The sequence below is a fragment of the Cimex lectularius genome, unplaced genomic scaffold, assembly GCF_000648675.2.
Source record: "Cimex lectularius strain Harlan isolate CLEC.00 unplaced genomic scaffold, Clec_2.1 scaffold215, whole genome shotgun sequence".
NCBI classification, from domain to species: Eukaryota; Metazoa; Arthropoda; class Insecta; order Hemiptera; family Cimicidae; genus Cimex; species Cimex lectularius.
In genome coordinates, this window is record NW_019392799.1 from 805,046 (window position 1) to 820,145 (window position 15,100).

At 36.1% G+C, this 15,100-nt stretch overlaps 1 protein-coding gene and 1 long non-coding RNA gene across 3 annotated transcripts; one reads left to right on the forward strand and one right to left on the reverse strand.

Moving 5' to 3' along the window:
- The first annotated feature begins 6,644 nt into the window (after positions 1–6,644).
- Positions 6,645–13,224, forward strand: LOC106665710. 2 transcript variants are annotated; one of them, XM_014392363.1, is made up of 4 exons: positions 6,645–6,906; positions 7,989–8,101; positions 8,165–8,566; positions 13,201–13,224. In XM_014392363.1, the coding sequence occupies exons 1-3, from the start codon at positions 6,741–6,743 to the stop codon at positions 8,564–8,566; spliced, it is 681 nt and encodes a 226-aa protein (XP_014247849.1). In that variant the 5' UTR covers positions 6,645–6,740; the 3' UTR covers positions 13,201–13,224. The 2 variants fall into 2 exon arrangements, with proteins under 2 accessions (XP_014247849.1, XP_014247839.1); XM_014392353.2 differs by lacking the exon at positions 13,201–13,224 and having other exon boundaries at positions 8,165–8,618.
- Positions 8,322–12,197, reverse strand: LOC106665719. The gene is made up of 3 exons (XR_001340339.2): positions 11,100–12,197; positions 9,703–10,138; positions 8,322–8,519 (listed from the first exon to the last, which is right to left on the reverse strand). It is a non-coding gene; the product is annotated as an uncharacterized LOC106665719 (long non-coding RNA).
- Positions 13,225–15,100: the final 1,876 nt, after the last annotated feature.

Sequence of the window (15,100 nt, forward strand, 5' to 3'; positions counted from 1 at the left end):
AACACAATGCCGTTTTTTTGCGGTTTCCGAAAGATTTCGGCAAACTTTGCTATTAATAAAGGATGCCGGTTGGCTAAGCCCCCTCGACTACAGTTTCTTGTTGACAAATTAATCAGCTCCCCACGCCCTCGTTCATTACCTGTTGATAATTAGTTTCTGAAGTTCTTCTTACTCTTTCATCTCGTTGCATTACCGCCCTTCACCTTTGTCATCCCTGTTACGGACGAAGTAATTTTACAGGAATTATGAAGTTTAATTTGAACGGTGTTGCTTGCCTTTGCTCAAGTTGCCTCTTGGAATTTTTGCTCGAATGAAATGTCATTTGTTAAACACTCTTTTTGACGATTTGAAGCGTTCATTTTTTTCCAATGCCGCCTATTAACCCATCTAGAGCGCCGAAGACCGTGCGAAACGATCTTTGAGGCGTAAAAAAAGAGGGCGGAAGTAAAAGCGGAGGTGCGATATATCCACCAAGGGGAGGAACGTTTTTGGTAATTATCATACATCAAGGAACCTTCAGCCTGCAGCAGACAGCCATCTCGATCACCCATGACTAATAGTTCACTGACACTGCTTTTGTTTCACGTCTGGGGGTTATTAAATTTTTTTTTGCTTTTAATGAGATACTAGTGAATTTTTTTTAAATAACTATCTTATGAAATTCATGTATATAAAATGCTATAAATTTTATCGCAAATTTTTTCTACAACCGCAGTTTTGTATAAATCTATCGTAGTATACATACAGGATTTGATGGATTTGGAGTTGGCCTAATTAGAACAGGACAAAACATTACCATTTTTTGGTACCATTTTCTCAAAATGTATTAGATCCATTAAAAAAATTTTTTTTTTCTTATTATACATAAAATTCCTAACTTTTTGTTTTCTAAATATAATGATTCGTTAAATTTTTAGCTAAAATATTGTCAAATTTTTGCGTTCTTTGTACATGTACGTAATATTGTTCAGCTCCTTGTGATGAAACACTATGATTGTTTATTTTTTATACTTTAAGAAAATAAAAAAACAGTTCTTTCAGATTGATGAACGAAAATGGAAATGACAACTTTTGATTTTCTAAATTTAGAAAATTATTTAAGCCCTTTTAAAATTTAGAATCTTATGAATGCAATTTCGTTCTGAGCACAGGAGGTTTTACTTAAAAAAAATATTCTTGGGAGAACGGACGTTATGCTGAATTAATTAAAACTGATCAAAAAGGTGTCATNACTAATTTATAATTAATTTCTTACAGTATTTAGTGTTGTAATATTTATTTGTGTTATAATTCTCGCTTTTCGCTCGTTAAAATTGGGCGCCATTAAAAAACCAGCTGTTCATTGGAACGTCGCGTTGGCGGGGGTATCAGCAACACTTTTGCAATTCATGTCGAGAGACGTGGTTGTAGAAGTCCTTTAACCAGATGATGAACTAAAAGCTCGAAATCCGGATCGTTGCAAAAAAACTTACTGTGAGTAGGAACTATCTTTTTAAAAAGGATTGAACACCACACTCACTCCATCATTTATCATTTCTATTAATGAGATTCCTTAATTTTTAGCACAACCAACATTTGGGACAAATTTTACAATTCCAGTTTTATTTAATCAACGATGACTAGGAATTTTTATGATGTTTTATGAAATAAGGAACGTTTTTGTATGATGGAGGAATTTTGAGAAAGGTGTACGACCGAAAGGAGCTTGCATTTTCCCCTTTTGAGAAAAAAATTACTTCATAAAAACGTTGCAAAAAAATTTCTGTATGAAATTGATTCATTATGTTTTAGTTTAAAATGGTAGTTTTGGACAGATAAAATTTATAACAGACAAGACGGTTCTAAAAAGAACAATGAGGCGTTCATTGATATAAACATGATTCGCAATTTTTCAAAAAGTATTTTGACCTCTTCTAAAGCTAACTTTGCTTCTAAATGGCCTTTACGTTAAGAGATAGAAATGGCATAACAGCCAGAGCCTAGTATACACTTGAAGAGTGTTTTTTTTCAACCTTGAGTTATCCTTGATTTTTAATATAATTTTTTTAGATAATTATTATACCTAATAAACTGTAACAGTGAAGACATGCGAGTGTATTAAGAAGTGATCTGTATATGTGAGTTTATCTGGCCAAATTTGCTAGCTCTTACTGGTGCAATTCTGACATTATATTGCTATTGTTATTATGGTTTTTTTTCGCATTACCTATTATGTTCTACATCCTTTTTATAATAATGAAGTGTTTTCATTTTTAAATTTGTAATACAAACATGTCTCCCTCGTTATATGTTTTACATGGGCAAATCGGAGGGCGTGTCCGCAATGTTGTCTGAGGATTGAGCCGAAGCCGAGCGCGAGGGGGTTAGTAAACCGGAAATTTTCATATTCATGAGAATCGCTCTGGTTGGGTGTACGTATATATCTGTGTTGTGTTGCTCCGCTGGGAGATAGGAGCCGGAAATGCAAATGCAGCGAGGCTTGTGTCCTCTCCCCACCACCAGACACGTTTAGGTGTCAATATTCCAGTCAGCCGGCCTGGATCCACCGGATGAATTCGAAGCAATTTTGAAAAAGAGGATCAGTGGAAAATTCTTTCCGGTAAAACAGTAATTTCCTATAAGGTTTTCATAATAAGCTAAAAACCTGTTATTTAAAATTTAATATACAGTGTGCCAATTTAATAGTGACTAAATAACTCAATGAAAGAAAGAGGAAATCATTTATCCAATATTGTCTAGAGGTTTTTGTTAAGCCTTAGCTTTTTTTACCAGATCCCAAAGCTTTGTTAAAGGCTTCCGCGTATATCCTGCAGGTTTTGGCTTTTTCATCTTCTCGAGCGCAGCTCATTTTTTTCTCTCCGCGTTTATACATATGCCTCCTGAATCTGTAGTGACTACTCAATAATCCTACTTTCCCCCTAGTCCAACGAAGTCCAAGGTTTCGCAGTTATGCCATTATCTTTTGCGATGGTATTTTTACATTTCTCTGTTTTGGAATACATTTCTATTTATTCAAAGATATATGCTTATGGTAACTATGTGGATCTCCTCAGAAAAAAAGGTTTAAACAAGAAAAGAAAAAAGAAAATTTAAATAAAAGTTAATCCTCTAATTAAAAAAAATAGAAAACATTAATTAACATACAATAAAAATTATAATACTCACAATCTACACTCAACTGAGATATGAAATATTAATGTTTAAAATTAGGAGAGACTAGAAATCAAATGTCCGTATTCACGTGATCGATCCAAGAGAGAAGAGAGCGAAAAATCCTTTTTTTCATCCGAGAGGTTTTTTCCGCGAAAACTCTTGATCTTTTTGTGGCGCCCTCTTTCAGGCTGGCGCTCTTTTCCAAAACTCTCCAATCTATATACTATATATGTTATATGTTTTAGTCGATATGTTTCTTGTTTAATTTTTCCTTGGCCAATTTATCTTCTTTCTCGTGTCTTGTTTGCCCTGTACGCACTGGTTTGCAAATAGAAATAATTTGTTTTTTCCCACATGGTCTGACAGGGACTTTATTCAAAAACCCATGAGACAGTTGCCTCATAGTGACATCAGACTACTAGACAATGGGTATATTTGTTTTGGTAATAGTCAGTCTTTTGATCTTCCTGATACAGAGTTCAATAGCTAAAAATTTTGCCAGAATGTCATTGAAAGAAAGGCTGAAGGCATGCTAAGATTCTAGTTCCATCGTTACCACGTCCTGACCCCCATCCAGTCACCAGAGCACCCTGTATATCATAGTCGCATTAAATAAGATCTTTTTCTCCCAGTCTGGTCTATCGGGTCCTTATCAGATCTGAATTCTTTTGGGATCATCCCCAGGATCTGAATTCTTTTGGGATCATCTCCAGGATCTGAATTCTTTTGGGATCATCCCCAGGATCTGAATTTATTTTGAATCATCCCCAGGATGTGAATTTTTTGGGATCATCCCCAGGATCTGAATTCATTTGGGATCATCCCCAGGAACTTGTCCCCCTGATGTTACAGAAGCTTTAAATGCTCCTTTTTATACAGGCGTAGGCTTTTAAAATGTCCATTTCATTAGACTGTGAATTGGCCCTAAACTATTTCTGGAAGAGGATATGTAGTGTTGTTAAGTTCAGAAGGAATTCCTGGGCAGCAGTACTACATGTTCCAGTAATGCCGACGCACTACAGTATTTGGGCAGTAATGACGATCCTGGTCACATTGACAGGCATGCAACATCCTTCAACGGCTATTCCTCGAAATTAACTTTTCTTATATTGTTGTTATTTGTTTTAAGGAAGATCTGACTGTAAATTAACGATTTAGTCAACATTAAATATTTGCAAAAGAGAATTGGATGGAGTCGCTTGATAAAAGATTTGTGAAAAAACGGCCACCGCTGATATTCTCCTTAGAAGGGATGTTTGAAAGTCCGTATTTTTTTTTTCATTGGCTTTATGAGAACCAGGTAACGTTTTAGTTGATAACCTCAGAGGTTGTGATTTTGGTTAATCCACAAGCGGGTTTTCTGAACTTACGAAAAATTAAGTTTTAAAGTTAAAATAAAAATCAGGACTGCGAAGGTTTCAAGATGCAATATATAGTCCAGCAAAACATTTGCTTCATAAGGGAAATTATCAAAAATGTCGTCACCTGTGACCCCTCCCAACTCTTGTCAACAAGGAGTGCGTCCGGGCTCAAAATAATGGTGCAACCCTGAGGGCGTGGCAACCTCTCTAAAGCACAAGCTGTACTTGTGTCGATCTCGGGTCGGCATGGGGCGGCGGGTGCCTTATCAGAGGGTTAGGGTACGAGATCCTGGCTGCATAGACGGGGGAGGGTGCATAACCTTCTGGACTACAGGATAACAGAAATGCTCCAAGGTTCAGGCCCTGTTACAATGGGAATGGACTCGTAGTGATTCGTGGTGTCGCCCCTGGCGGGGTCTTAGAGAAGAGACTGTCTTCTGAGATCTTCGCACGAAATTTGCGCATAACCATCGTAATACACCCGGCCTTACGGGATACGGCTATCGGACGGCAGAGTATAAGCGTTGAGGACGCTATGATTACGCTGAAAAGTCCTCGAATGCGTGAGGCGGATTGGAACGGGTAGTGAATCGGTTGCTCCTGTTCGAGTATGCTTTGCACGTAGCTGTAGGCTGAGCTCGATTGGAGGCTTTTACCGTAGTCGGTCTCCTCTAGGAGTGGTTACCAATTCCACTTTAAACAAAACCGCGGCCGGATCGGATCCGGTAGTTTTTACGCTAGGGAAGCGCCACTACTCTGGGAGTGGCCTTCTCTATCTAGGGACCGCGCGGGTGACCAGTGAGATTTCGGCTTAGGTAGCCCTTTGTCCGCGGCATTCGGTTCGAAGCTTAATGCCGAACCGATCACTCGGAATGGGCAACCGGAGAGCGAGGTTGTCTTGGGCTCTCGGGGCTGACCTGCTGAGGGTACCTCTACACCAACGTTCCGGCAGTAACACCTTCTGTCGTATGCGGAGGTGCGTCAGCTCTCATCTTGAGAATCAAAACGTCCTGTAAGGCCGGAAGGCTAGGTGCGGACGTTGAAGATCCTCATTGTCCTTTTTAGGACGACCGAGTATACGGGAAAGCAATGTCTGGAGACGACTTGTGATTATCAGAAATGGGTACGTACACCATCTTTTTAAGTAGGCTCCTGAAAACCGAACACTATTAAAAGTCTTTTTTCTTCTTGGAGGTTTTAAAAATAACATGGTATTGGTGTTGAAATGTTAAACTACATAATGGTGTTTTTTGTACATTTTAATTATTTCGTAAATTGTTTTACAGACTTCGGATATTTCCACGTCCTCAATTAAATTAAAAGTAAATGTAATTCACATAAAAATGTAAGCATAGTGTGTCAAGGTTGGCTGAAAGCGGGTATATTTTTCAAAAATCTTTTTTTTATTTTATCTCGTGCCAAATTAAAGCACCAGTTTCCTCCCTCCTCGTTTTCAAGTGTAATACTGCGTTATGTGATTTAGTGGTGAAAGGCACGTTGAAAATCTCAGCGCATTCAGGAAGGACATAATATAAAAATTATAACAGTGAAAGTGAAGTTTGAGGGACGTAATGTTCAAAAACGAAACGTGGGGCATATAAGATGCACGGCTGGGGGCGGACGGAGTTGAATTATTCAGCCGGGCATCCCTAATCCCGGTACTCAAGACGTCCAAGGGTTGGATCCATAGTCGTCTTATCCCAAAACCGTAGAAACATCTTGCAATTCATTATTCTCAATACCTCTATATGGATAATTTTATACAGGAATAGTTAATATATTAATAATTTTATCATAACTGGAAGGGCAAGAGTCAAATACCGGACGTTTTTCTATAAATCAAAATAAAATGGTTAGGCATATAGAAAAATTCAGAAAAAAATTGGGATCGCACATTTTCTTTCATTATTCATAAGCGTACTTGAAATGGTCTCATATCTTCTTTTTGACATGGTTCTTATGATGAATTCTGACAAATAATGGTCTAATCCAACAATTACCTGTTTATTCAGTTGAAGATTAAGCACCAAAACGGACCGATTTTGCTGAATTATATGAAAGACTTGCCTTAAAACAACATAGTTTTTTCTTAAAAAAATGCATAATAAAATATATCAGAAAATTTTTTTGTTGATAAAAATCCAATCAGGTGTTTTAAACACAACAATTTCAAGTATTTCTAGTTTTCTGGTTCTAGTTTTTCTCTCTCATAAATCAATATCAACAATGATGAGATTCTGTTTGAGGCAGTCTATGTCAGACTTGGGAAGGCTGAGGAAAGAAATAGATGTGGAATCGACAAAAATCAAACTCGCGATACTCAAATTCGAAGTCAGGGTTGAAATGCTACAGCTTCCCAAAAAGGAAATGGAAACACTTGTTTCAACTTTACGTAAGCCTTTGCATTGTCCTATGGTAGATAAGTGCTCGCTTCCACATACAGCCAAATAAACCAATTAGGAAGTTTATTGAGAAATTCCTTCACAGGAATTTGAATTATTTTAAAAAGCAATATTTATATTCAAAGAATTCTAAGCGCAGAGAACATTGTTAACACAAGAGAAATAAATCATTGAAAAATGACAAAAAGGAGGGAAAATTCAAAAGGTGGGGTTGAGATGGGAAGTTAGTGTCCGAGCGGATCGAAGTCACGATAGCTCAAGTGGTAGCGCAGCGGCGTATCAAGCCGAAGGTCGTGGGTTCGAATCCCGCTCATGACACTGATTTTTTTATCTCAACTAAAAATCTTAATTAATTGAATTATAAATCATACAATTAAATCAATTCTAAATTATAAAATGTTTTTCAGCATTTTTTTCAATTTAGTTGTATTAAACATTTTTGTTAGACTAAAAAACTCAAAAGTTTTTGATGTTTAAAAAATTGTGATTATTTTAAGCGGTAGTTATATCTACGTTTTTGGCACAAAAATATCACATATACAGTGTCCTTTTTAGATGGACCGGTTGAATTTCTCTTGACCAAAAGGCGCTAAGTCTTTAATATTTTTTAATCTACTTCAAATTTTTTCCATTTTTTGAGAAAAATTATACAGGGTTGGGAAAAATTATCGGGTCCAGTTCAATTTTAAAATGTCAAATACGACCTTATATCCTGACATATCATTTTAATGGATTTTGTACGCTGAAAGGAATGACCCAATCGGATTTTATTTGAGCAAAAAATGACAAAGTAATGGGAAAAAGTTTGGACAAAATAGACATTACGTTTGCTATTTATTAATCACATTTCATGTTCGAACTGCCTGTCTTGCGTAAAGATGCAAATATTCGCTCTTTTTAACCACTTTTCACCAGTGCTCAGAGCATTAGAATCAGGGAGATGAATGTAAAAAATTTTGTATCCTTTGCTGCAGTTCTTCAACTGAGTTTGCTAGATTATGATTGGCGTAGGCACTGTATATATTAATTGTTCACGTAAAACATGGTTTTCAGTGTATCAAAAATTTTTCAGGCAAAATATATATAAGCGTTCATGAAAAACTACAGGCTGCGACAAGATTGGACAACAGGTTTGATTTCGACTCTAAGAAGCTTAGAAAAGCCTGGATCCAAAACTGGTCGGAAGTCCGTAAAATTCAGTTTAAAAAAAACCAACATTGTTTCTTTTGTCTAAAACTAGATTTGTAGGCCAAAGCCATATTGGAAAGGCTGGAAGAGATCGTTGAAGATATCGAAAGGTCGGCTCCGGTCGAAGACGAAGACAGGATGAACTTCTACCTGGAAGCGATTCGCGAGGTCTTGGTCAACCCACCGCAAATCTTCTTCGGCTCGTACAACGATGAAGTCCCGTCTTCGAGGTCGATGTCTATAATAAGTTCTTGCATTTCCGATACGGATACTGTATTTTCGGCCGAAGACGAGAAACCCTGGGTGGCGGAGTACCAGCTGACGTCTGGTTCCAGCAGGAGGCTTCCGAACCGTCCAGTCAGGATCGAATCTGGCGATTACTCCCTTCAAAGTGACCTGTTTCACACCACTTCATCTGAAAGTCATTATTCATCTAAAGAATCTATTGTCTTCACTTCCTAAATTACACTTACATTATGTCCACTTACCTCGTTATTAATAAAAATATGAGTAGCCTAAGCTAGTTTATTTCTTTAACATATTTACAAGATTTTGTTAAATAAGAATTACTTTGTTTAAGAAAGACATGAAGTAATGCGGGATTCGAACACACGACCTTCGTCCAGATACGCCGCTGCTCTCCCACTTGAACTATCGTGACTTCGATCTACTCGGACACTAACTTCCCACCTCAACCCCACCTTTAGAATTTCCCATACTTTTTGCCTTTTTTCAAACGTCGTATAATTGTCGCCGAGAATCAAATAGATTACACGACATTTGAAAAATGGTAAAAAGGTGGGAAAATTCAAAAGTTGGGGTTGAGACGGGAAGTTAGTGTCCGAGTGGATCGAAGTCACGATAGATCAAGTGGTAGAGCAGCGGCGTATCTAGCCGAATATTTTGGGTTCGAATCCCACTCGTGACATGATTTTTTTATCTCAACTAAAAACCTTAATTAATTGAAAGATATTAATTGGTCAAGCCGACCACAAAACTAGTGAATTTAATGAAGCTATAACAGTTCTTGAAAGCTTGTTTTTGTTTTGTTTTGTGTTAAATTTTAAGATGCCAGAAGTTATTAAAAAAAGGAAAATTAATTAACTTTTCAGTCAAAATGCTATGCACTCGAAAAGTACTAACAAATGACAAAGTTTAATTCATGACGACATACCTAATTTATATCCTAACGTCTAACAGCCTACAACTTTATAAGATAGGGGATGTATCTATTATGAATGAGAGTATAATGACAGATCAGAAATTAACAAAAGAAATGTATTGGTCTGATTTAATTAACGCATATTTATTTCATTTAAGAATAAAAATACGTGTAAACAGAAAACAGCTGTTAAATTCATGGCTGCCATGTTGGTTACCAACGCCCTAAATGTTAACAATGTGACTACATTTTCGACATACCATAGGGCAATTCTTACCGATTTAGCCGATTCTTACCAGTTTACGTCATCATTTTTCTCGATTTTACACGACCTAACAAGTTTAACATAAAGATAGAGAATACCCCTAGCATATCAAAAAGAGGATAGATAAGTCAACTTATTTGTATTAGGAAATGTTGGAAACCAGCGGCATACCTTCTTCAACCTGTTGACTGTTGTTCTTGTCTGAGAATTTACCCATGTTGGTGATGGTAGGGCTTCGCTCTTCTTGTAAGAAAGCGACAAAAAATTGATGACATCTATCTGGGGTAGGTTCGATGTTGTACTATTGTTCCCTGTTCTTTGTGCATGCTGTTTGTAAGTTTTGAAGGCATTGAACCTTATGTAGTTTGCAGGGTGATCACTTCCGCAGTTTGCACATGTCGCTTTAAAATCTCTGATTTTTCCGCAAGATCCAAGTTCGAACACAGCGATGTTGAAATCTACAATAGGTTTTGGTGTGCCCGACGTCTTGACACCGTGTGCATTGCATGAATTTGCTCGGGTTAAAAGGTTTTTCAATCTTTCTTATTGTGTATTATAGTGTCGTGATGTCATAAACTTTTTTCATTGTATGTGTTTCGGAATAAGTCTACAAAACACATGTTCAATGTTAGTTTAAATCGTGGTAGAGCGTTGTTAATTAACTACTTTGCATCCTTTGTTACTTAATTATTCAATTATTAATCCTGTAAGAGTAAAGAAGTTAAAGGTCTTTTAATAAAATTCTGAAATTTTTTCTTCATGCAGTTGATATGTGTGAAATTCAGTTTGAGATTTTTCCGAAAAATTGTATAAATTTTCTGTTTTGGTTTGTTTGCAAGTAGTTTTAGAGAGTTTTTAGTGTTTTTTATAATGAAAGAATTGTCGCTTCCTAGTTTCCCGAAATTTTTGTAGTGAAAGTAACTGTGTTTTTAATTCCCTAATTTCGTGGTCCGCTTGACCAATTAATATATTACAATTAATTAAGGGTTTTGGTTGAGGGAAAAAAGTCAATGGCACGAGCGGGATTCGAAACCACGAAAAATGGCAAAAAGGAGGGAAAATTCCAAAGGTGGGGAAGTTGGTGTCCGAGTGGAACTCAGGTGGTAGAGTAGCGGCGTATCAAGCCGAAGGTCCTGGGTTCGAATCCCGCTTGTGACACTGACTTTTTTATCTCAACCAAAACGTTAATTAATTGAAATTATAAACAGATTTGAAGTTCATCAGATTGTCGCCGAGAATCAATTAGATTACACGACATTTAAAAAATGGCAAAAAGGAGGGAAAAATTCAAAAGATGGAGTGGAGATGAGAAGTTAGTGTCCTAGTGGATCGAGGTCACAATAGCTCAAGTAGTAGAGCAGCGGCGTATCTAGGCGATGATCGTGGGTTCGAATCCCGCTCGTGCCAATGACTTTTTTATCTCCACTAAGAACCTTAAGCAATTGTAATATGTTTTTAATATTAATCGGTGAAGTTTTGTATATTTTGTTTCAGTATTATTTTTATTTGACGTTTCAGTGCTAGAAAATATTTGAAATTGATTTCTTGTATTGAATTGGAATACTCACAGCAGTTTCGTTACGCGCCTATTTCCTCGGGTCTTTGTTAGCGATTTGTGGATCAGGTCGCTTTCTCCTATAAACTTTGCGATATTCAACTGTTAGATCGTGTTCATTTAAAGTGCTAACCTCACAATCCGTTTCTTGCTGTTTTTCCCCTACTTTTGAACTAGGATCCTCAGAATATACAGAGAGTTTAAAAGCACAATCCTCACTTATATTAATTCCAAAGTTCTAAAGCCATAAATGGCCAGAAACTTAAAGAAAAAAACAAATTGCAAGCCGTTTTGTACTACAACGAGTCTCGATAGCCACCAGCTGTTTACTTTCACTTTTTCATTCTTATAGTTCCAATTCTTATAACTGATGACACTGCACGTCCAACCAGGGCAAAAATTGTTCAGCAATCACTGGAAGACCCGATCATCTCACAAATTCCTTTTACGACATCCAATCGGCCTCAGATCGTAACCCTTTAATGAAATCTAAATGATACCTTCTATAAATTTGCCCAATGATTTTATTGTACAGTTATTGATCGAGAATAGATTGTTTTGACAATCTGTTAATAGTTTCGTTTAAATCTCATCGGTCTTCAAAGAAAATGCAAATACCCCAATCAGTCCTGAGTAATCCGACAATAATACTGTTGAGGTTCTTTTTCAGCTTTCTATGTTGCGTTTTATTGTATTTTTTGTAAAGACATGAGGTTTATGGATTGGAGTGTGATTTTTATTGTTTCCTTACTTTCACATGTCTTCTTTTGTGAATGCTCGTTGATAATGTGGATTTTTGTACTTCCAAAAGGTGCAGAACTTATCAGCGTTGTAGCTTCTTTTCTCGAAGGGCTTGTTATTATTGAAGGATACATGGCATTGTTATTCAGTTGATGTTCAAAGGGGTTCGAATTAAAAACGTCAACCTTGTACACCGTGATCAAGCGCGAGCCAATTCAATTAAAAACATCGCCGGGCCGTGTCAGGCGAATAGGCTGCAATTCCGTTAAAGCACTGCGGCCTGGTTATATTCTACCGATTTATACCCGACGGGAGATTATTTCGGGGATTTTCCGTCGACAATGCCCCTAGAGAATGGCCAGAGCCACTAGGAACACGGACACGGTTTTATACTCACTCGACGGCTTTAGTAGGGCTCTTACTAATATATAGCTGGGTAAATAGTGTAATAAGAGCAAACGGGTTTTTATACTCTACTTTTGTTTATTATTTAATCAGCAATTTATAGATCATCATCACATTTTTATATAAAATATTTCAATGAAAACCCAGGGAACGTGTCAGTAATCTTTCGAAATTTGTCTCCGTCTAACGTTATCTTATATTTTCTTAAATAACATCTTATTAACAAATAAAGTAAAGCAATTCTGGTTATTAAGTAGGGCTCAAAGTTTAATTACATATTGGGTGTCGCGGACAAACCCATTGCAATATTTCAAAATATATTATTCATGGTTCACTAGTTTCTGTGGTACGCTAGATCAATTAATATCTTTATATTAATTATGGTTTATAGTTGAGATAAAAAAGTCAGTATCACGAGCGGGATTCGAACCCACGATCTTCGGCTAGATACGCCGCTGCTCTACCACTTGAGCTATCGTGACTTCGATCGACTCGGACACTAACTTCCCATCTCAACCCCACCTTTTTGAATTTTCCCTCCTATTTGCCATTTTTCATTTTTATCTCAACTAAAAACCTTAATTAATTGAACAATATTAATTGGTCAATTAGACCACGAACTGTAATGGATTTAATAATTAAACTGAAATATATCTTCACTAAAGCTCTCCGTGGCCATTTCATTTATCGCCGAGAATCAAATACACACGACATTTGAAAAATGGCAAAAAGGAGGGAAAATTCAAAAGGTGGGGTTGAGATGGGAAGTTAGTGTCCGAGTGGATCAAAGTGACGATAGCTCAAGTGGTAGAGCAGAGGCGTATCTACCCGAAAGTCGTGGGTTCGAATCCCGCTCGTGACACTGACTTTTTTATCTCAACTAAAAACCTTAATTAATTGGAATTATTCATGTTTTTTCGTCTGAAAGTCATTATTCATCTAAAGAATCTGTTGTCTTCACTTCCTAAATTACACTTACATTATGTCCACTTGCTTCATTTTTAATTTAAAAAGATGAGTAGACTAAGCTAGTTTATTTCTTTAACTTGTTACGAGATTTTTAAATAAAGATTACATTAACTACGGAAGAGGTCAACACAGAGAAAAAATTCCTTTCGGTTTTCGCCGAGCTTTCGACAGTTTTTATACTGTCATCTTCAGGGCCTGTTTTATTATCAATTATAAAAAACAACAATTAAAAACATGAAAAAACAAATTGCAAAAAAATTGAAATATCTTACCTTAATGGGGAAATAAAACGACATGGTGTTTTGGGCGCAGAAGTACGTTACGTTTTTTTCGTGCTCAGCATCTAAACATTTTTTAAATTGAATAAATTAATAATTAAAAATTACAACTATAAGTACAATAAAAATTAAAAAATGTGGTCGAGAAAAGGTACCTCATAAAAGTCTAAAAAACTAAAAAAACTCGTCGATAGGAACAAAGGCTCGTCGCAGACGGTTTGTTGTTTTTTTGTTTTTTGATCTGTGATCTTAATGTAAAGTAATTTAAATGTAAGATAAGTTAGTTGTATATATACAACATTGTATTGTATATAATACAATATTGTTGTATATATAAGAAACACACTGTGATCGCATGTACCTGAAAACAAAAAAAGTAGGTTTTTACTAGTTTTTTAGACTTTTATGAGATAACCTTTTCTCGACCACGTTTTTTAATTTTTATTGTACTTATAGTGGTAATTTTTCATTATTAATTTATTCAATTTAAATAATGTTTAGATGCTGAGCACCAAAAAAACGTAATGTACTTCTGTGCCCAAAACACCATGTCGTTTCATTTCCCCATTAAGGTTTAAGTAAGATATTTCAATTTTTGTGCAATTTGTTTTTTCATGTTTTTAATTGTTATTTTTTATATGATAATGAAACAGGCCCTGAAGATGACAGTATAAAAACTGTCGAAAGCTCGGCGAAAACCGAAAGGAAGTTTTTCTCTGTGTTGACCTCTTCCGTAGATCCTCCAAAAAAACTTCATGTTTCCAGCAGGTCGATAACCCAGTTCATCGTTAAAGATTAAATTGTTTAAGAAAGTATTAATGAAATCTGTAACTCTGTGAAGTCGATAAGTGGTCAAATGATGGGTGAGAAAGCCAAATTGGTGATTAATTAATTCAATTAATTTTTCGAATAATTAAAAAAAACGGGTAACCAACTAACAGGACGATAAGATAGTGTGGAGTTTAATTTTTTATGAGCCTTTGCAATCATTTCAATGTATGATTATGCGTTTAAAGAAACGTCAGAAAGGCAACTGTTTTTTTGTGAATTTCGTGAAAAATTTTTTTTAAGAAGCTGACTTATTTCTTGTGATACTAATTTTGGAGTTATTGGTTTAGGTGGCAGATCTAGAGGTGTAAGTGTCATATGTGAATCTTATATAAATTTATCATGTTCAGCATCGATTAAGTTATGAGTTTTGAATACCTCAGAGAGATGTTGTGTTTTGGCCTTTTCTTTAAAGGAAACGATCCAAGTATAATTATCATTCCTGAGAGGACCTGAGACAACGCTATGACGCAGGATACGTTTAATACTATGCCAGAGACTCCCATCCTTTCTTGACAAACTTTTTAAATGAAAGTTGGGCCACTAGGAAGACGGACACGGTTTTATACTCACTCGACGGCTTTAGTAGGGCTCTTACTAATATATAGCTGGGTAAATAGTGTAATAAGAGCAAACGGGTTTTTATACTCTACTTTTGTTTATTATTTAATCAGCGATTTATAGATCATCATATTTTTATATAAGATTTCAATGAACCCTCAGGGTAGGTGTCAGTAAATCTTTCGAAATTTGTCTCCGTCTAACGTTATCTTATATTTTCTTAAATATTTTA

Bases quoted from the DNA above. Each gene is read 5' to 3' on its own strand.
- LOC106665710 (XM_014392363.1), top strand. From the start codon at position 6,741: ATGATGAGATTCTGTTTGAGGCAGTCTATGTCAGACTTGGGAAGGCTG. The intron at 6,907-7,988 runs GTAAGCCTTTGC...AAAATTTTTCAG, and splicing joins AACACTTGTTTCAACTTTAC to GCAAAATATATATAAGCGTT. The intron at 8,102-8,164 runs GTCCGTAAAATT...CTAGATTTGTAG, and splicing joins GGATCCAAAACTGGTCGGAA to GCCAAAGCCATATTGGAAAG.